At 43.9% G+C, this 22,066-nt stretch overlaps 1 protein-coding gene across 1 annotated transcript in view; it reads left to right on the forward strand.

The window, feature by feature from the left end:
- Positions 1-6,056: 6,056 nt before the first annotated feature.
- The window catches only part of LOC147881323 (Transducin/WD40 repeat-like superfamily protein), a 28,725-nt gene continuing 12,715 nt past the window's right edge, over positions 6,057-22,066 (forward strand). Inside the window, exons 1-4 of the mRNA XM_087369842.1 lie at positions 6,057-6,982; positions 7,072-7,366; positions 7,456-7,554; positions 9,534-9,590. Coding sequence (XP_087225968.1) covers positions 6,338-6,982; positions 7,072-7,366; positions 7,456-7,554; positions 9,534-9,580 — 1,086 coding nt within the window. The 5' untranslated portion in view covers positions 6,057-6,337 and the 3' untranslated portion in view covers positions 9,581-9,590. The remainder of the gene's footprint in view (positions 6,983-7,071; positions 7,367-7,455; positions 7,555-9,533; positions 9,591-22,066) is intronic.

Here is a 22,066-nt window from a genome sequence, read left to right on the forward strand (position 1 = left end):
AAGGGGCATAAGTTAACGTGGCCTTCATGAGTGTGAATATTATTGGATCCTAAAAAAGGGGGACACCCACGAGCATGGGTAGCGAAGTCCCCCTACCCATCCTTTGACAACAAGTTTGCACAATTGCACTTGCTAATGGGATAACGTCTTCCCTCTACAAACTTGTTAGTTCAATGTTTTTTTTCATTGGGTGTTCATATGGTATGTAAACACAATGCACCCACCCTTTTTTGTGCATGGGCGAGCATTAGGTGGTGTACGTACCCTAACCACATAGGTGCCCAACCCTTCTCTATCATGGATGAGCCTCAGGTGCCATAAGAGGAAGAACCCCCAACCCCTCCCCCCCCCCCTACCTTAGGGTTAGTGTGTGCACTTTGTCCCATAGGCCCATGAGGCCTCCCGTAGACGTTAATACATCTCTCTCTCTCTCTCTCTCTCTCTCTCTCTCTCTCTCACGCACGTGCGCACACACACACACGCACACACTGGGGCACCAACGCCCTTTAGTAACAAAAAGCTATCAAAGTCTTGAGTATGAGATGAATTTTAAAATATGCTATGAGTAAAAATTAATCAAATTAACATCGTTGTGTTCTACACTAAAAGAGCTTCAAATATGTTTTTACACCTTGAAATTTAGGTGACCATGAAAAAGTTACATTAATCTGAAAGGAGATGGGTTTTCATATTTTAGTATATTTTTTGTTTCCCCCTCCCCTCCCTCATCGAAAAGGCCCTCCCTTTGGGCCTCACATATTATGAAAAATATGTACAAATCTTAAAATCTTGCATATTTTGCAAGGTATATGTCTTATATTTTGTGGGAGGGGGGGACATGAGATTTTCATATTTTTCCCTTGCATATTTGAAAATCTTAAAGGAAATCCATGCATATTGTATATGCACCTTGTACCCCCATACCCTAGATTTTGGACGAGGGTAGTAACATAATACATATTGAGTTGGCACCTCAGGACACACCTCTGTGTGTGTGTCTGTCTTGGCAATTCATTATCATCCTCATGAAACTTGTGGCTATTTCATACAAGCGTTACCGTTTTGATAGCTTGTAGTTGATGTGGCAAATGGAAGGGAAAGGGAGGGCCAAAGGACAACCAGTGAAAAGCTACCACGATGAGCCCTTACACTCCATTGCATAAGATACGGATAGCCATGTGTCCCTAATTATGGTAGGCAAGCTAGTAGCTTTTTGGTTTTTTGAGCCCTTCTTCAACCACATGTCACAATTTTAAGCCCATATAGATCAGTCCTTTCCATATGAGAAATCTATATAATTGTAAAGAGGAATATGACATTCAATGTTCATGTCGTGTTCTGGGCATATGCGTTCTTGTTTGATCTAAGTTTTAGCCATTTGTCTGCAAGCCATTGCCTTGTTGGGCTTGCAACATCGATCAGTTCTAAATAACTTTGCTCAAGATTCGGTGATCTTAGATCTTGTAGCCGTTGCCCTGCTGGGCTTGCAATGTAGATTAGTTTTGAAGAACTTAGCTCAAGATTTGCTAATCTTAGATCTTGTAACCGACTTCTCCAAGAATTGTCAAGCTCTTTCATCTTCATGTTTGGTATGGCTTGTCTAATCTAAATCTTTTTCCCCCACGAAGGCATGTTTTGCCACCTACATCCTCGCGCACATCATCTATCATGAGCACGGGAGCCATGTTAGCTCATGAGTGGATTGCATTGGATGAGACATCGTTCTTTGTCTAAGTTTCACTTACTTCGCAGATCGCCTAATCTCCCACTTTCTAAAATTCTTAAAATCATTTTTTAGACGTCTTCCATCAAATTTGACCCTTTCAGAAAACCTAGAAAGTGCTCAAGCGCATGAGCACGTCCTTCCTTGGAAAGCCCATGGAAGCATCACACAAAATTCCTTTAAAAAGCACAAAGAAAATGTGTTCACTTTGATGGAAAATTTTGGAAGCTTTACGTAGAATCGCTTATTAAAAATTTGTCAAGATATCACACATGAAATTTAGAAACCATATCTTTCGCTTGTCAGCCGCACACCAGCCACCTCAAAATCACAATCCGAATGAGAAAATGAAGATAGGAAAGATTCATGTGGAATCTCATCAACAAAACGGCAGCCACTCCGCGATCTGCGAGATTGCCTTTAATCTCACTTGGTTACTTAGTGATACAAGGTTTGTGTATGGTATCTGAAATCTCTTCGTTAGGTAATACTCAACAATAGATCCCATTCGGCTCTTTCTCCCGTAAGCACCACAAAGCGTAGCAAGAGCAGGTCCTATTTGTTGTGATCCTCTACTTCCATGGCAAAGATTTTGCGTCGAATACAAACTTGCTCCAGAGCACTGCCTTCTAGATCCATACGGTGATGCCTTCGCCTCTTTGAGGTGGATCATATCTCAAACTTATCAAAAAGCTTGGATGCTGTCAAGACTTGGTTGGTCAACTTCATCGATTTCTTGAATTGTTTTTTGATGCTTGATAGTGCGAGTGCTACCAGAGGTGATGGGTCAACTTGTAGACAGTAACAAAGTGTATTTCTTTGACATGCTCCCTGATTTATAATCGTCAACCGAAGAGAACACAACTGGGGTTATGTGTGTATGATAGCGGGGTGGAGCAGAGGGCTTTGTGATTCAAGAGGTTGCTTAAGAGAAGGTGCAAAATTATCGTGGTTTGAGCATTACTTGCAACTTTAGAACACACTGGGAGGACGTGAAGTTGAGTAGCGTTCGTCAAAACTCATCAAATGGAAATGCAAAAACTTTGACATTTGAAGGTCTTGAGCTCGAAGATATCAATGATGACAAAGCCATGCCTGGAGAGCTCACACATGTAGAAGAGACCAATGATACTTATTGCAGAAGAGGCTGATGATCACAAATGCCCTGATTTCACAACTAAGATTTTCGTGGCAAAAGTAAATGTGTCTTCAAAGGGCTTAGAATCATTGTTATTCCTTGCATGCAAGTTGGACTGTCAATATAATGTTGTATTTCATCGTGTCATTATGAGACCCTCTTGTTGGAATATTTATTTATTCAAAGTTCGTCCATTGACCATTTGGCATTCTATTCTTGTTAATTGGAAGGTGAGTCAATTTATCTCTTAAGCCAAGAGGATTGATGTTATTTATCCTTGTGGGATTGGAGGAGCTTTAGAACAAGTTTGCCAAGCATGGTCTTTACAAGATTTTGAAGTATATAGCATTATATCTATATAGACTGACTAGGTTCTTCATATTATAATAGTTTCATATCATCCATCGTGTATTAACCATGTCAGCTTGATGTGCCCACAATCACTTTTAGATGAGTTTTTCAAACTCACAGGAGTAGAACATACAAGATTCATTTTTGACTTTTGTTGTTGGGAGGATTACAAAGTCCACGTGTAGACTAACTTAAAACACCTTCACAAAGACAAGAAAGAGCCTTCTTAGTAGCAATGCTAAGGAGGATTTCGTAAATCGGTACAATTAATTAGGGTGGCTTTGGATCCCAAAACCCACCAAGAAATTCATATATGAAGTATTGATAAAAGCTAGGCTAATAATGTGACGTTCAAGAATAATAGACATCGTGTTTTAATATCCCTTAAGTTGTGAATGTATTTTTGCAAAGAGACCTACGTGACTGGTGCATGCAAGAGATTGATTCCTTGATGTGCAATGTAAAGAAAACTATTGACATTTAGGCAATATGTCAGTCTCTTATACATTCACGAGACTTGCTTATGATGCTACTCGATGCTAATATTAAATCAATTGCTCATCTCTTTGATGTAGTGCGTCAATTTGGCCTGGTGCTTAATGCCGATAAGTCTAATCATGAAATCTGAGAGAGGTGTACTTTGATAGCGTTTTGTTCATTTAAGTATGAATTGGATTGCAACAGCTTCTTAGTAATGTTTTCAAGGCCTATTTTTCCTTAATGAAGACAATCCTCCATTGTATCTACATTGATACTTTGAACACTAGTTGCAGGTTCTCTAGGTTACAGCATCTCGCTTGTTAAATCAACAGGCATGCCTTGAAGGTTGTGGAACACAAGATGCTTGAGACAAGGTTGAGACCCTATAGACTAGGCGTGTGGCCATTGAGAGAATTGTTGGAAAGCTCTAAGGTTGGCAAGCTTTTCCAATGGAAGGATGGAGCTGGTTCGTTGATTGCCAAAATGATTGGTACGGGCTTTATTTTTCAAATTGACATTCAAGTAATATGTCGGTCTCTTATACATTCACGAGACATAATCACGATGCTACTCGATGCTAACTCTCAATCTCGATGCATGGGGAAGGGCTTGTTCCCTCGGATTATAATTCTTTGGGAAAGAAAGCACATTGCCTCCCCACTCACACTACATGTGGTGATAATAATTATATTATATAATGTATTATATAGTATATTATAGAAACATTTTTAATTGCTTTTCCCCCCCTAGGGATACTTGCTTTAATCTAAATTCTTATAACATTTCTCTCTGTTGAGGCATGTTCTAAATGGGAGGGAAGATTCATAATCAATAGCAAAGATAAATAGGTTGGATGCAAGATCAAAGGATCACAATTCGTACTGTTGTAGTCCATATCGCAATATTATATAGGTTGCAACCAAGGATGAATTATGAGTTCTTGTGAGCATAGACTTATTCATGTATTTGTTGGGCTTCAATTCTCAAAAGGCATAGATCTTTGCAATTTGCTAAACTAGTAGAACAACACCCCTAACATTTGCAGGGAGGATCAGGTCCATTAGGAGGATTAGGTCCTAATGGACCTTGTCTTGTGTCTCATGTCCATATTTTCACTCCTTTTTTTTCCTTATTTCATGAAATGGTAAGTCTCATTTGAAGTTTCCATGACAAAAATGGGACTTTGAAGTATAGACAGTTGAGTAGTGAATGAATGAACGAATGTGATGGATCGTGAAATATAGGAAGCGATCAATGGATGAATAAATACAAGGAAATTACTCATAAACCCATTTAAAGGGCCATAATCTCACGACATGCTATTTTCTTGTGATATGTTATTGTCTATTTTTTGGCCCTGCAAGGGTCTTAAGGGATGTCTTGGTTAGTGAGTTGCTAATTAGGTCCATAGTTTTGAAGTTAGTTCATTTGGTCAAATCGACCATGCAAATTGTGGTTAGTATGAGGTTTAAGTGTAGGTTAGTAGGAGTTTAAAGGATTCTAATGTGTTTAGGGTTTAAGGTTTTTGTTTGCTTATGGAGGTCCTAAATGTTATTGTCTTTTGTCAAATCTCTTATGAAGATGCTAAATGCTTTTGTCTTTTTGGTATTTCTCTAAAGATGGAGGCTCTCTTTGTCTCTTGTAGAACACTATCATATTGCTAAAATAGGCACGTCCCTTAATGATCCATCCACCACATACACATCTCTTTCACCTCTTTTCTCTCCTCTCTTTCATTCCCCATATTCCTTCACCTTCAATTGCTTTTTCTCTTTTCCTTTCCTTCCAATTTACACCCATGTTTTCCTTTTACAAGTTATTAAAAATATTTATCGAGCTACTTTACACCTAGACTTATAATGACATTCCAAAAGGAAGGGCCTTAGTGGGATCCCCACCTTGTTTCTAGTATTTGAGCTTTGTGTATTTCCATTGTAGTCTAAAGGTTCTAGAATTTGTGCTTTTGTGTATTTTCGCTCTAGTCTAAAGGCTGGCTACTACAATCTAGTCGATGAACTACAATATGCTAGATCTCTCTCAACCTAGGCACATAAGCAAGGGTGATGGGGCCATCGCAAGGGAAATCAGAAGACATATTGTTGCCAAACAACCGACATGTGATCAAATGCTTTCTACGTGATACTACCTGCCAGATGCCCATTAGATCACATGCCTGCAATTCTAGGTAAGGTTAGGCCAACTTTTGGTGGCCATGTGTTCGTTATTCAGATAGCATTGGGGAAGAAGTGGGTGAAGAAATTTTGTGAAGTTAAACCTTGAAGAGAGTGAGTTAGTGAACTCCTTAAACCCTGAAGGCTCTAAGTCTCTTTCTCTTCTTCTTCTTCTTAAACCCTGAAGTTCGTACTTTTTCTTCTTCTTCCTCTTCTTCTCAAACCCTGAAGTGCTTTCTTGTTCTTGTTGTCGTTCTTCTTCTTCTTATTATTAAACCCTGAAGTCTCTGAGTAGAAATTTTGTGAACTCCTTAAACCCTGAAGTCTTTTCGTCTCTTCCTCTTCTTAAACCCTGAAGTTCTTTCTTCTTCTTCTTAAACCCTGAAGTTCTTCCCTTCTTCTTCTTCTTCTTCTTCTCTCCCACAAACACACAGAGTGTCTGGCTTCGCAATTCATCATCTCATTATCTTCTTGATGAAGCTCGTCGCAGGTTCCTACGAACGTTACCTCTGGGGTTGGCGCCTCCAACCTAAACGCTCCCATCTCCTCCCCATCTTCTCCTACCCTGCTCACCTCGCCCCTATCAAGTGTATCGCCTCTTGGGGCTCCGTCCTCGCTACCGGTGGCTCGGATGACACCATCAAAGTCTTTGACCTCAACGCTCAGCGTGATATGGGCACCCTCGTCCAGCATCAGGGCGCCGTCTCCACCCTCTGCTTTTATGGAAACCAAGACTCGCCTGTGCTCCATCCCAACAATCTGTTGAGTGGCTCCGACGATGGCACCGTCTGCATCTGGGACACTGATTCTTGGTTGCACTACAAGACCATGAAAGGCCACAAGAAAGGTGTCAATGATCTCACCATCCACCCTTCTGGTCGTCTCGCTCTCTCCGTCGGCCGCGATTCGCATCTCAACATGTACAGTCTTCTCAAGGGAAGGTGTACTTTCACAAACAAATTGCCATCGGAGGCCTCATTGATTAAGTTTTCTCCTCGTGAAGGCAGTGTATATTCGCTTTGCACAGAGAACGTCGTCACAATTCACAATGCTGAGAATGGCTGTTCTCTTCACACGCTGAATCATGATAAACGCGTACTATGTATTGCTCAACAAGAGGTGTGCTCCAAACTCGATTTGGTTTTTGGTCCTTTCATAAATGTTTGGGCCGTTGCATGGCTTGATTTTTTCAAGCGAATCGTTGTCAGGATGGTGTCCTCTTTACAGGAGGGGAAGATTCCACAGTAAGGGGGTGGGATACAAGCAGTGGGAAGATGGTCTTCTCAATTCCAAATGCGCATTCCAATCGCATTCGAGGGCTGTGTGTTCTTGGTTCAGGCGAGGACACTCCTTGTTTTGTTGCCTCTGCATCTTCGGATGGATTTATACGCGTCTGGGATTTGCGTATGATTATAAAATCAGATAGCGAGACACAACAGAGTCCTGTTATGGAGGCCGAAACGAAGGCGCGTCTAACCTGTCTTGCGGGTTGTTCTATGAGGAGTGAGTTCTTCTTACATATAATCCCTTCTTTAAATAAAGGAATAGGTTACCATTGACAAATGGATTGATAGCATTGATGCGCTTGTCAGATAATCTAAAACGGATTCATGACCAGTCTTTGGAGGAGCCAGGAGTGCTACAACTAGGCACTGGGTTGAGCTCTCCTGAACAGCAAGACTCAACCTCGGGTACGTATAATTTCCCTCCATGTCGTTTGACTCAAGAGTGTTTGCAACTCTTGTTTTGTTCCTATGGGGACAAAATGGTATTTTTCTTTCAGTGTCCTTGTTCTGAAGCATTGACATCCCCGGCATACAAAAGTATATGGCTGAAAAGATTATTGGAAACCACTTTAATGATTTATACTGTGTCATGTACACCGAACCCTAGGATGACGTGAGCTTGCAACTCTTGCTTTGTTTCTGTCGGAAGACATCATTCTAACGTTCATAGCGGACAACCATATAGTGTGTCATTATACGGTACACCCACCCTTGAGCATGCTTCAAGAAGCCTAGCAGGCAGCAACAACAGCAGGCCTGCTATGCAGGTAGCAGCAGCAGCAGCAGCTTCTCATATAAGCCCAGGGCCACGAGAAAGATCACCGAGCCAAACAGGCAGCAGCAGTGGGTCCCATTGGGCAGATTGTCACAATTAAGGACAGCCTTCTACGCAAAAACCCAGCAGGGCTCACTAAGCGCTTACTCAATCGCTCAGTTATGTACTTTGAAGCAGACTTGAATCACCACCCAGCCGTAGCAGTCATCAACTGAGGCACACGACCTAGAAGCCCATGGATGCACTATTTTACCACCCCATGCCGTGTGATCACTTGCTATGCATGTACTAGTATCCACTGAGGACGTCTGGTAGACTTAAGACACTAGGTTAGTGCTAACGGCACTGACAGCCCTAACTCTTCTTTAACCCCCTAACCAATGACCATTGTCTTGTCTTGTAGCTTCCTAACCCAAGTTACCACGTGAGGGGTAATGTCAATCTCCAGGTCATCTTCTGCACCTGCTGCCAACCTCCTGTACCTGACCAGGCCTGCAATACTGCTGCTGCCGACCTCTTCTGTGTGCGCTGCCTTTGCCTGTCGTAGACCTTCTGCAATTCATCTGCACTCCATCTGGCAGCCCTGTGTGGCTGTGTCTGTCACTGTTCTGCCCCAGCCCATTGTCTCTTGTCCAAATTTCCATGGCTGGCCAGTGCCTCTGTCAGCCCACATGGCAGCCTATAGTGCTGCCTACGGGGCTATCCTAGGATGTTTCCTTCCACCTAGATCTGCCCATGTGGCATTTAAACCTGATGCACAGACTCTTATGCCCCCCATTCCTACACTCATGTGGGCTGCGAGATGGGACAATAGACCCTGATTTCCAACAGCCTTTAGGTTGGGGATGTTGTCCTCTGCATAGCTTGGTGGCTTTGTCCAGTGTCACTCCTATCAGTCGAGTTTCTGCATCAGCTTGGCGTCCAGGTATGGTGGGTGGATCTGCCTGCGCTTGCAACTCTAGTCCGGAATCCCTTCATGTAGATTGTTCCTTTCATGTCTATCAAGGTCAACAGACCCTTTTTTTACACTATTTCAAATTATTGTGATCATGATCCTTTAGCTTTTTGGTAGTAGTTACTCTTGGCTTGTGATGATCCCTTTATAAACACACAATTTGTTTTGCTTTTTAACTTAAATATATAGTCTAGAAGGGTGCTCTTTTTTTTTTTTTCCCGAAGTTGCGGTGAAAATCTAAATATTTGCCTCAAGCATGAATGCACGTCAGTGATGTCATCCACATCAAGCAAGCAACTTGAAGAATTTTTAGCACAAGAGATTCCGAAGTCTTTCAAAACCTAGATGGGAGCTTATGCTTGGGTACTGCTGAGAACAGAAGCGTAGTTTTGCTTACTAAGTTATTATTATTTTTTATTTTTCTCATTTACTCTTAATTTTCTTTAAAGTCGCTGGTTCTTTGTTTGTTCTATAAAAAATTTTAATTTGTAAGTACTAAGATGGGATATGTTCTAGTCTTATGAAAGGTATATAATCCTGTCTATTCAACGTCTTATTCTGTTTGATGCTAATGTTGTTTTCATTTACTATTTGCTTTGGAAAAGTGCTTTGAAGGAAGAATTAATACAAGCCAATTGCATATTGCTAAGGCAGGTGCACATGGGCGAAAGAAAATTAACAAAGGAGATACTGAATGCTGAGCTCAATGAGGTATGCAAGTTGTGAGACGTATCGAATGCTGTTTTATAGAAATAGGTTATTAAACCTAATACTTTGGCTACTAGAAAGACAAGGAATCACAATTTATGGAACTCGTAGAGGTTAAAGATCGTGAATAGATAGCTTTGTGGCAAGTTGGAGGGCAATTTACTTGCATTTTTATATCTCACTAAAAGAACATCCTGCATGGATAGATGTGTGCAAGTTTAGAGGATGGTACAGGCGCATTTTGTATCTCACTAAAAGAACATTGCAGGTTGTTATGGAAGGGACTACATGTGTAGAAGTTTCTAGCTTAACTTTGTTGTTTGGAATGTTGGTAGGCATGCATATCTAGAGATTGCAATTTTTATTAAAGAATCAAGGGCTATTGCTTGTAGCTTTTGTGTGCATGTGTGCGGGGGCTTGTGTATGTGTGTGTCTGAGTTTAACTAGAATGGTTTCTGAGATAAAAGAGTGCATAATGTAGCAAAAGACCCAAGGGAGAGCCTAGGTCTGTTTCATGTAAGAACCAAAAAGTACTCAAGTGGATACCCATGTGAAGGACAATTTGCATGGACCAAGATACTAGCTTTGTCAAGTTCATAACTAAGGTGGGGCTTCTTTGATGATCTCCCCACTTAAGACTCTTGAAAGAAGTCTCACCCAAGCCGGTCATGTGGGTGCAATGTCTGGAAGAATTGTCTGAATGAGGATATTGCTTGTATGCCATGCAATGTGTGGCATTGCCAAGCAGCTTGGCCTAGGATCTGCATGTTCCCAGACGGCTGCATGGTGGCCGTCTGTCAGCCAATAGTTGACTGACACATCAGCTGAACAAGTGCCATGTGGCATGTCAGAAGGCTGACAGTTGGCTGACCTGGTTGCCCCTTCTCTAAGACTGGTTGTGGGTATGCTTGCAGGTCGATCTTCTTTTGGGCCTGTAAAAGGCAAGGGTTGGCTCTTTGGGATTCACCCGTGATGACCGGAGTTTGATTTGTTCTTTATATGGGACAGATATTGGGCACTCTGGACTATATGGAAAGACAGGAAACAAACTGTCCTTCATGAGCCCACTGCTTCCATGTTCTTCTTTTTTCGGATGTCACTGAAGCAATCATTCTATGATTGTTTGTCCGTTCACCAGATAGACTATGCTGTCTACTTGTCTTATACTGAGATTTTCTGATTTTGTATTGGCTGATCTCTGCTTTGGGGACAGTCTTTTTGTGATATAAAGAAACATGTCTTTCAGTATTTTTTTAAAAAAAAATGTGTGTGTTTGTGTGTAGCAAATCATCAGTTGAGTTTCTTACTCCATCCATCAATTGGAGGAGCACCGGAAAAGGGTATTGATCTTCAGTAGGAGTGTTGGGCTACTGGGCTACTGGGGAAGGTCAATTGTGGCAGCATTTATATGACATCGTCTTCATCTTCTTCAATTATTCTTGAGATTGCTTCTGCTTTTGCACATCTGTGCATGATGTTTGCCTCAAGGCCTACACTCGAGTTTTTTGATTGCACTTTTGTCAGCGCCAAGCATCTTTCCTAGAAAGGTCGTGGAGGAGGGTGCCTACTTGGATTGATGACCTCTTTTTTTTGTTGCTCGGAACCCTGCATACTGAGATTACCTTGCTTTTCCTCTTGCGAAAGCCATGGGAAAGAGCCAAACATTTGGCGCCACTGTCGGGGAGACTAGCATCTCAAGAATGGTCTAGAAATGGAGAAAATTGGTCGTGAAGGGAAAGAAAAGTAGGATAAAGTGGAAAAGCCAGCTAAAAGTGGGGAAAAGCAGGTCGCACCTTTCTTGGATAAAAACATCAGTCACTATTTAGAATAACTTTTGATTATGAACTTGGATTGAGGACCTCTTTTTTTTGTTGGAAAGCTGAGATTGCGATATACAACTTTACAGAAGAGGTTAAGATTGAATTCGATGATCTATTAAGTCAAAAACTCAGAATACATAGAGACAGTAAGGCACTATATTTCAGAAGCTTGGAGATTGAGAGAGATTCTTTTTCCATCTATGATTGTATCATCTTGAGTGAGAGTGAGATTCATTGCAACACCTTGATGTGAGTGAGTGAGAAATCTGATGCGAGTGAGAATAGCTTGGGTGTAGTTGGGCGGTTCGAGCTCCGTACATGGACTATTATGACTCCAGGATTGATTGTAAACTATTTTGATTTAACAGAAAGTGTCCTTCTGTTCTCTCTATAGAATTAATCTTGATTTCAAGGTTCGGAGCGTCTCAAGTGGTATCGATTAAACATGCGTATGCAAGTATGTGTAAAAAAACAAACTACCACGAGCTTTCTCAAACATAACACTCAAGGGCAAGAAGAGTAAAAATTTTTCAACTCTAGCAAAACATATCAATCCCAAGCATCAACCTTGGTTACTACCTTAAGAAATTTTCTTTATTTCTTACAATAAGCCATTTGAAGAAAAAATCAAGCTATCTAATAGACATCAGTGGGTAGAGCTCGCAATTTCGAACATTTCACCTTTTTACAGAAGAGCGATCTGAGCTAATCATGAAAAGTTATGGCTCGGCAAGAGTTCATGGTTTAACCCTAACCTTAAACCCATTCCTATAAAAACCTACTCCACTCCTTCCTCCTTCTTCCACATCTAGACTCCATCCTCTTTCCCATTCTAAGCCCTACGCAAGACCCTTCTCCGTCTCCATCAACCACCAGCCTACTCCTATCATCATTAGTGAGTTATTTCGAGCCCTTCTTGTAGCGATAACCTAGCCATCCACCCATCGTCCATTGGCCCTCAACAATCCTGTTACATTGAGAAGGACTTGGGAGAGCGTTGTAGGTGATCATCTCCTCCTCCCTTTGAATTTTCGTCAAAGTTTTCCGTCCGTCAAGTTTCCACCACCACCACCACCCCCTCCTTCCCCCTCCACCCTCCCTCTCCCTCCCCCCCTCCCCCCTCCTCCCTCCACACCCTCACCTCCCCTTCTCACCCCCCGCTCACCTTCCCTTCCACCCCCCTCTCTCACCCCCACCCTACAGTCCCCGCCTCTCACCGACCCTCTCTATCCCCCTTCCCCTCCTCCTCTCTACCCCCCTACTACCCCCCTCCACCACCCCGCTCCCTCCTCCCACCACTCCTCTCCCCCTCCCTTCTCACCCCCCCTCCCTCCATTCCCTCACCTCCCTCCACTCCCCCTCCACCAGCCCCTCCTTCACCCCCCACCTCTCACCCACCCTCCATCAGAATGATTGAATCCAAAAAACGTGTGATTGAATCTTAAAAATGAGTCTAGATAAGAAGAGAATATGTGTGATTGAATTTAAATATTGAATCAAAAAATGAGGCTATAGATAAGATAGGATTGAAAACTGAAAATGTGTGATTGAACTTATGTATTGGAAGACAAATCACAATTTACAACGTCAACCCATAAAGGTGGACTATTCAATGTAAAAGGGATTGGCGGACTATTCAAATTTCAATATATAAGGGTCGAATAAAACCATGGTTTCAAGGAAACCATGGTTTTCGGACTGAGGGAGGACTAGGCAGTCAACGTTCAGAAATCTGTTCAAAAATTCGCCCGTCAAATGTGGGGACAACACGCCAAATAAAATGGCATCGGTAGCGATATTGGTCAGTGCGTGCCAGATTTACGATTGCACAAATGGCCACCACATGTGGAGTTGTACTCACCAGCTAAATTTAGCAGTACATCTGATCATATTTACTAGACTAGATTTGCAAGTCAAAGTATTCTACCGCCATATATATAACATAACCATAGCGGATCGTATCGATAATTGTATTTATATTTTTTGTTTATTTCTAGGGAACGAAAAAATCTACAATATGTTAGAGCCGTTGATCTACGGTATAGGTGTCGATATCTATTGTACAATTGTAAGATCTACCATGGATCTATGTCGTGGTCTTCGTTATATGCTCCATGGAGTTGGGCTGTACTGTGCTTCATGTAGATTTACTGTAGATCTATCATGGATATACGTCGTCGTAGATTTTCCTCCACTTAAGTGTGATAAGCAAACATATTCCAAGCATGTGTGAAAGGAACATGCATCATCATGATTGGGGTAATGAAGGCCTTCGCCTTCATTGGGGGTTGAAGGGTTTAGGAGGGTTTTAAGGGCTAGAGGGAGGTTTAGGGTCGAGGAGGAGGTTTCAAGGTTTAGAAGGAGATTCTAGGGTTAGAGGAGGTTCAGGGTTCAGAAGGAGGATCCAAGGTTCAGGGTAGAGTACATGGCGGAGAACTCATCTTCCTCCTAGATCATGGAGGTCAAGGGTTGAGGGACTAAGGGTTTATGGGGAGCATAGGAGTGGGAGAGAAAGGTGTAACAATAGAAGGGAGGAGGAGAAGAGAGGAGAAGGGAGGAGGAGGAGAGAGGAGAAGGGAGGAGGAGAGGGTGGAGGAGGAGGAGGGAGGGAGGAGGAGAGGGTGGAGGAGGAGGAGGGAGGAGAAGGGAGGAGGAGAGGGTGGAGAAGGGATGAGGAGGAGGAAGGAGAAGGGAGGAGGAGGAGGAGGAGGAAGGAGGAGGAGGGAGGAGGAGAGGGAGAGGATGGGTTGCAAGGTTGGAGGAGAGGGGAGGAGTTGCAAGGTTAGGACATGCTTTTGGACATGGAGTGCAAGGAAGTATGGACACTTGGAGAGAATTTCTTAGAATGCCAAAGTATAACTCAACACAATGCCAAGAGTGTGGGCTTCATTCCATCATGGGGTATTTATACAAGTTGGAGAGCTTCTCTCACTGTATGTAGGAATTCTAAGACATTCTCTCTCTACATGTAGAACTTGCATCTAGAAGTTGCATGTAGGAGTTGCAAGGTGTATATAGGAGTTGCATGTTGCATGTAGGAGTTGCATATAGAACTCGCATGTAGGAGTTGCATATAGAACTCGCATGTAGGACTTGCTTGTAGAACATGCATGTAGGAGTTGCATGTTGGAGATGCATGTTGAGGTTTCCTAAGAGAGATTATTCCTAGCCTTATGCAAGTAGAAGTGGAGCTTTGTGACTACTCCACACACATTATGTGCTACCTAAGTCCATGTTGGCACAGAGACAACAAGCCTTCATGATATACTCTTCGCTCAGAGCACAATAGCAATTGGTAGCAACGTTAAGAGGTAGCATTTTTTAAGCAAGGACCACGTCAAGAGTATTGCCCTCTCAACAGGCTACATATAGAGGAGTTTGTGTGCTTAGTAGTGCTTTTTGCTACCTCGTCACACACGCACTGGGTGCACGCAAGGTAGAGATCACTTTCACATACTATTATGCCACACTCATTGCACAAACTAGCTCCTCCAACTTTGATCTCAGCGCATCACTTCCCCCTAATGCACGTTAAGATCTAATCCATTGTGTTGGTCTTTCCTGCCAACCCATCTTAGCAATGGATTTTTATCATGACCAAGACCTGCTGGCCTTAGAATAACCAACCAATATTTTTCAGCTTAACCTCCATCTCATCATAGCAAAATTTCAAGCTTGGTGTAGGGTACTTCAAGAGTCTTCTCCTTTTCCTCTCTTTTCCCCAAAGATGAAGTTTTTTTGCAATTATCTAAGCCTGATATCTTGAGACCCTACGCTTGCAACTCCAATTCCTTAGCCAAAGGCCTTCGATATGGTTGCAATCCCAAGGACGTCAAAACAGGCTACTCAAATCGAGAGTATGTACTTTATAATAATGTCCAGCAATATCATCCCACTGGCATTATAAATATGTATAATCATATTCTAGAGGCCATGCAATCTATGCTCCAATTTGGAATGAATGACTTTGATACGAGCCATGTGGCCTACTCATAAGAAATCTAGGAGAAGAAATCGATACTGCCCTCTTGCTTTTGACCTCTATTGCATCTCCCCCCCCCTTAGGATCCTCCATGTCCCAGTTCCTCTCATCAACCCCCAATTCACCTCAATGCCCCCACTAACCACCCACCACAATCATCCGATGCCACTCACACACATGCACATCCATGACCACCCGACACTTCCTCTCATGCCTCCAATACCACACTTCGATCCACTTCACAAGACACTATGGAAGCACGCATTGAGGAATGGGAAATGCTTGAGCTGCCCATTGTTGTTGATATGCCAGTGAATACAATTTTTTTGCAACAAATTGTTGGCCTTGCTCTCCTTCCCATAGAAGTACCTCCTAGCCCATCCACATCCGACATAGTTACAAAAAAGGATGAGCAATTTCCAGCTAATGAAGAGGACCAGCCACCCCCTAGAGCTAACTCCCTCTGTTGCCTGCTGTGCTACTGCTAATTGGCATCACTGGATGTGGCTAGTAGGGGTGTGGTGCTTGAAGCTAAGTCATGGGTGAAGTAGGATCAGGATGCTAAATGGAAATTTAAAGACTTGGTTGCAGCTAAAGATTCATTGAGGGTCGTGATAATTATCTCCCCCCAAGATCCATACGTGGCTACTTTGTTAGTGGAACCGAATCAAAAAGTAGACTCGTGAGTTGGATCAGGCAGCCAAAATCTTTTGTAGACAGAGTTGGTTAAATTTGTGTGTGGTCTTGATTGTGACTCATGTGTCATTAGGAAGTTCACCAAGGCCCTGAGGGCACTCATCCTTTGACTCCCATGCTGAGGAGCAATGCAAAGGCTCGTTGTCCACTAGTGTCATGCAACCAGTTTCCAGAGTGTTGTAGTGTGACTCCATAAGAGGAAGAAGGGGAGGGGAGAAGGGAGAAGACAAGGGGAAGGTGAAGGGGAAGGGAGGAGGGTAATGAAGAAGGGGAGAGGGAGTGGCAATCACGAAGGCACTCTGATAGGAAACAAGAAAACACTCGACAATTCATGGAAGAGAAAGAGACCTTGCATTTCCAAATGTGTGCATACAAAAATGAAGACCAAAGTCAAACCTTTGGCTTTTTACACATTCCACCTTTTGAAGGGAAGGCCAACCCTATTCTTTTTTACTTTTCTCTCTTTCTTGCTTTTATAAGTAACTTGGCCCCATACGGCTCCAAGGCAGATTTCTGTTCTCTTCCTCATCCTTCCCCTTTTCTCCATGCTATCTTGCAGCTTATGTCACGGTTAGCTGTGGTGGTTAACATGCCCCCTTCACGATCCCTCCATGGAAGATTGGACGTGGTGGTCCAATAGTCATTGGGAGATGCTACAAAATGAAGGGAGTTGTTCATTATCCTGTGGTGGTCCAATAGTCATTGGGAGATGCTACAAAATGAATGAAGAGGTGGCCAAAAGTGTGTATCGTACATCTCTGCGAAGGTTTGGATGTGATGATCATGAAGATTTATGACATATAAGTATAGCCACATAACTTGGGAGAATTGAGGGCCGGTGTTGAGGTCAAAGCCTATTTTTGAAAGGAGCTGCCGAAGTTGTTTTGCCATTGTGGGCTCATTGGCAGGATGTCCCAAAGATAAATAATTAGTAATTGGAGAAAATGCATGGTTGCTAAGATCGGACTGTATCGAGGACTGCAGCAAAAGTTGTGTTAAACTCCTCCATTTGCACAGCAAGGGCGTAGGAGGTAGCCACCTTTAGATTGAGGTGGGAGAAGTTGTAGATGAGATCCGACCATTCAATGTAACATCAAAATCCTTCCATATCCACTCGTCGGACTTGCCTAGCCAAGCATTATGTCCGCCAAAACACATCGTGCTTCAAAAATGTCAGTCTCCATTGAGTTGGAGTCTTGCTTTACAATCCATAGTTGGCACCTTGTTAATATCCGGGTGGATGTGTCCATTGGACGTCTACCAAGAGTGGTTTTTACACCATTTGCAGAAGTTTTCTGTAGGAGTTTGGTGAGGGTGCAGAGTTCTTTTAAATCTTTCAACTTGAGTTTGTAAACTTTGCAGCTTTCCCCCTATTAGCGTTGGAGATGTCCTAGAACATTCTTAAAGGATGTGATAGCCTAGTACCAGGTCTTGTGGTTGGGTGGGGGCTCTTGCGGTAAGGCGTCCTCTTCTTTGTTTAGATTCTCATTCACCTCCTTAGAATTTTCTTCATCTTTGGGACCCTTGACATCCACAAAGAGCATGGGATTTAAGATGTGGTACCATGATAATGTGCCTAGAACTTTTGGACCAGCGGACTCCTACAACGTCATGTCTTGTGAGTGTGTGGTGGGGGCATGTTGTGAAGTGGATGGTTATGAAGTGGGGCCAGAGGCGATGGTAGTAGTAGCAATTGGACCGGTGGGTGGTGTGAGGCCTTGGGGTAGGGCAAGTAGAATTAAAAATTTCCCATGCGGTGTTGGCATCTACTTCTTGGATATTAGTTGGGTAAGCCACATACAAATCATCAAACTAGCTAAAGCCAGTTTTGAGCATTTTTTGTATGGCTTCCACGACCCTATTAAAAACTACTATTATGCCGGTAGGTGGATACTGTGTACTATTATAGGAATCAAGGGATCAAGATACATATTTGGCTTCTTGCTGGCCATATTGCTACATCCACCTAAGACCTTTGGTCAAGGATTGTGGATTATAGGGTATGTCTTGCAAGTCGTTGGGCTTCAAAAGTTTTAGGATAGGCCCATCAAGTGGGAAAGGAGACGAATTGGATGCTGACAAGAGCTATTGTGGAGCTCGTCGGTGTCTTCTCGAGGAGGTGGTACTGCTGTGACTTGTATGCTTTGGAGCTGCTCTTGGAGCCAAAGATTTTACTCATTTTTTAATTTAGGAGGGCATGGAGCTGCTGATCTAGTGGGCCTATTGTACCACTTAATTCTCTGGAGTCAGACTTCAAGCTTGTAGTGCCTCGTGTTGCCCCCGACGGTTGCTTGGCATTGAAGTGCCTCATAGTTTGCGGCTAAGGGCTGCTGTCCACGTGTCGAATCTGGATCCAAAGAAATCTGGAATGAGTATCTGTCTGCTCTATCGAAATGGTTTCTGAAAGGATGGATCTGTAGAGAACTGCTATCCCTCATGATCCACGTACCCCCCTTGTGTCCCTAGTCTCATATCTGTAGGTAGACTCCCTCGTTTACCCACTCACTACTGGTAAGGGGTGCTCTGGACTCTGATGTGTTTCCGTGTAAAAGACTATGTCGCAGATTTCGAGAAATTTCCTAGTTCTGACCATAAGGTACCATTACAGTGGTGCAGGATAGGGTCTTGGAGATCTGAGTCTCATAGACCCCGCCTCCCTATGCAGAAGGGGGGGGGTGATGCCCGACGGGGGCCTGTCGTCCATCCCTAACTACTACCCACTTTCCCTCCTTACATGCCTGATCACGCTGCTGCAGCAGGGAGTGCCTCTCCTCAACTTGTAGAGGGGTGAGGTCCTCATCCATGGAGATCGTTGGCTGATGTCGTAGTACTGACCTGCGTCGTAAAATCGAAAGTCGGGCTCTTGACCCTGTGCTCAGCTACACCCAAAGTAGTGGCCACGAAAGTTGTCGCATCTGACATCAGCATAGCTTCAGTGTGTGGGATCCCACGGATTGTGATGTTGAGAACCTTACTAGCTCTCTGTTGCTGCTTCACGAGGGTAGCCAAAACGGTGGCCCTTGCGGGTTCCCATTTGGCTACGTCGACCCACTTGGAAGTCTCCTCGATCATAGGCTTGCAATCTGGGCCTCTACTACCGGTACTCCTTGTAATTGTACGAGTAGAGGAGAGCTCCTTCTTGAGCTGAACCATGTCCTGCCTCAGCACCTGGATGATACTAGCCTGCTCTTGGATATGACAAGCCTGCTCTTGAACCACTCTAGCCAAGTCCTGAGTGAAACTAGCTTGCTCCTGGGCGTAGCGTGTCAGCTCCACCTCCCTAACCCGTATACTATGTACCTCCGTGAGTAAAGTCTCCCATCTGTCCAGTGGGTCGATGAGACCGTGTACCGAAAGGGCTGAGGTACGAAGGTAGGGGAGTGTGGCAAGATAGTGGGTGGTGGTCGTGCCATGTGAGAAAAGATGGCGGATACCTAGTTACATATACAGGGGTTTCAATGGTCCCAATCGGATAGGAGGTAGGGGGCTGAGTCAGTGGCGAAGCAATCCCAGTGTGACTGAGAGGGAGAGGGGATGGGAAAGTCGAGAACAGTGGCCCTGTGTGCATCACCTCCTGTGGGGGTGACATGGGTGGTGGAGCGGCTGGGGTCTCCAAAGCATCGGGTGAGGAAGACCCCAATGAAACGCCGCCTGTCACGGGAAAGGGTGTCAAAGCAGTGGATTTGATTGGCGTAGTCGAGGTCAAAGTTCACTTCAGTGGGAGGGCTGAAGCAGGCCCTCTAGGCGGAGGTGTAGACGTCGGTGGGAGAACTCTTGTGGGAGCAGATATGGCTGTGGCTGATGATGATGATGATGATGACACTTTATGGATCGCTCGGCTGTCCACTCCAATCCCACTCCGGTTGAGCCGTTTGTTGACATCCTCAAGCTTCGCCTGCACCTGTTGAGGTTTGTCTTTTTCCTTCTCAGAATCTCTTCCCCTTCCCTCCTTTCCCATTGCATGGGGGAGTGGAGGAGATAGGCTAGGCCAGATGGGAGTGGACGAAATACCTCAACAAGAAGAGGTGTATTGCATTCACAACTAGCGCCAGTGACAGGCTGTCAGCTCAATGCAAGAATCCCCAAAATTGCTTAAGCATCACTTACTGTATTGCCCCTTTCCTGGCTACTGCAGAAAGCACTCAAAATGCATCTGTTTTCTCCTTTTTCTGTGCTAAGGCGTGCATTCTTTCAACTCAGCAAATCTGTGATTTTCTCTGATTTTTCTGTTGTTTTCTGACAGGTACAGATTGTCTCTGACAGACAGAAAATGACAGGTAACACCCTTTTTTTTGGGGGGGGGGGGTGTGGAGTAACTGGGTGAATAACTGCAGTCTAGTTAGCCTGTAACTAGCCTTCATCATGGCTGAGTTTGCCCTTCACCTCTGGAGTGCCGACAGAAACTTAGTACGAAGACTTTGTATAAATGGATGCTCAAGTATGTGTGGGTGTGTGGATTTGTATGTGTGAGAGCATATTTTTATACTATGGTCTACACCCATTGTTGGGCGCTGATGACGTCAGTGGGGATGCCATAGTAGCTAGTCCCTGCTATGCATGATGGAGTTTATGGTTTTCAACCTTGTGAGTGACTGTCATGAGATTGAAACTGCACTATGTTGTGTTTTTAGAGGATGAGTTTGGGAATGTTCTTGGATTCATCTAGGTATATACTAACTAGAGTTAATTGACCAGGGTTGGTTTAACCACTGGTTTGCCTAGCGTGGCCTGGCAATGGCATCAGCTGGGTGACGGGCTACGTTGAGGCTATGCGGATCCCAAATGAAGTGATGCTCGTAGTTTAGTGCGGGGTTCAGAGTTACGGGAAACGGGGAAACGGAAACGTTTCGGGATTTTTGAGAGGGTGAAACGGGGAAATGCCACATCATCAAGGGGGTTTAGAGTAATGCATACACACATTTAGAGTGCTCTACCTTCAAAAAAAAAAGTGCGCAATAAGCTATAGCTCTACCTAGTACCATTAATATTGATTGTAACTTTGAACTTTGAAGATTCAAGTTTCATTGTTCAACTAATCACACAATGCAAATTTCAATTACGCAAGGTGGGGTAATTTATAAATCCTATAACAAGTTACAAAATGGAAAAACGATTCATGATTCATGATATTTAAGAAACCAATCATGATTCATAAATGGTAACTCAGCTTTCAAAGCCCAAATGTCATAGTAACAAAAAGAAAGCTGAAACCCAAAAAAGGCTACATCGAGGATGATATGATCAAATAATAAGCTCATCCTCATCCTGAGACTCAACCTCTGCCTCCTCCTCCTCCTCCTCCTCATCATTCTCCTCTACTAACGGCGCGTTTTGGGTTTGAAACAGCACGTTTCAGATGCCATTTCGGCGTTTCGGATTGCCGTTTCGGGCCGCGTTTCGCGTTTCGATGCCGTTTTGCGTTTCGAGGATCTGGCACAGGGGAAACGCCGTTTTAGGCCTAAATTGCGCCGTTTCGGCATTTCAGCGTAACTATGGCGGAGTTATTGGCTTGGAGCTGGTCTCGTCTGCAACCTTGTAGCCATGGCGGAAGGTAGTAGCGGGACGGTACAAGACCACAACCCGTGAGTTATGGCACGAGATGGTGGACGAACAGCAGCTCCGTGATGGTAGACAAACAGTCGCTCTGTGACATGGCCACCCAAAGCCCTATGAGGCAATGGTGCAGCAAGAGGGACTCCCTCCCACTCACGACACAATCGGCAAGTTGAGGGGAATAGATGTAGGGAGCGTGGGAGCAAGGACGGGCAAGGTGATGGCGGAGCAGGAACGAGATGGGTGGTGCAGGGGGGTGACGGACGGAGCAGGAGGCAACGGATGGAATTGGAGCAGTGAGGAGCGAGGATCAAAGAGCAGCCATGAGCGATGGACGTGAGCAGACGATCGAGCAACAGATGGACATGAACAGAGGGATGTGAACAGCGAGGGGGAGGGGAGAGAGAGAGAGAGAGAGAGAGAGAGAG

This window comes from Dipteris shenzhenensis, chromosome 31 (assembly GCF_047967505.1).
Source record: "Dipteris shenzhenensis isolate YYH24624 ecotype China chromosome 31, Dip_SZ_1.0, whole genome shotgun sequence".
In the NCBI taxonomy this organism is placed as follows: Eukaryota; Viridiplantae; Streptophyta; class Polypodiopsida; order Gleicheniales; family Dipteridaceae; genus Dipteris; species Dipteris shenzhenensis.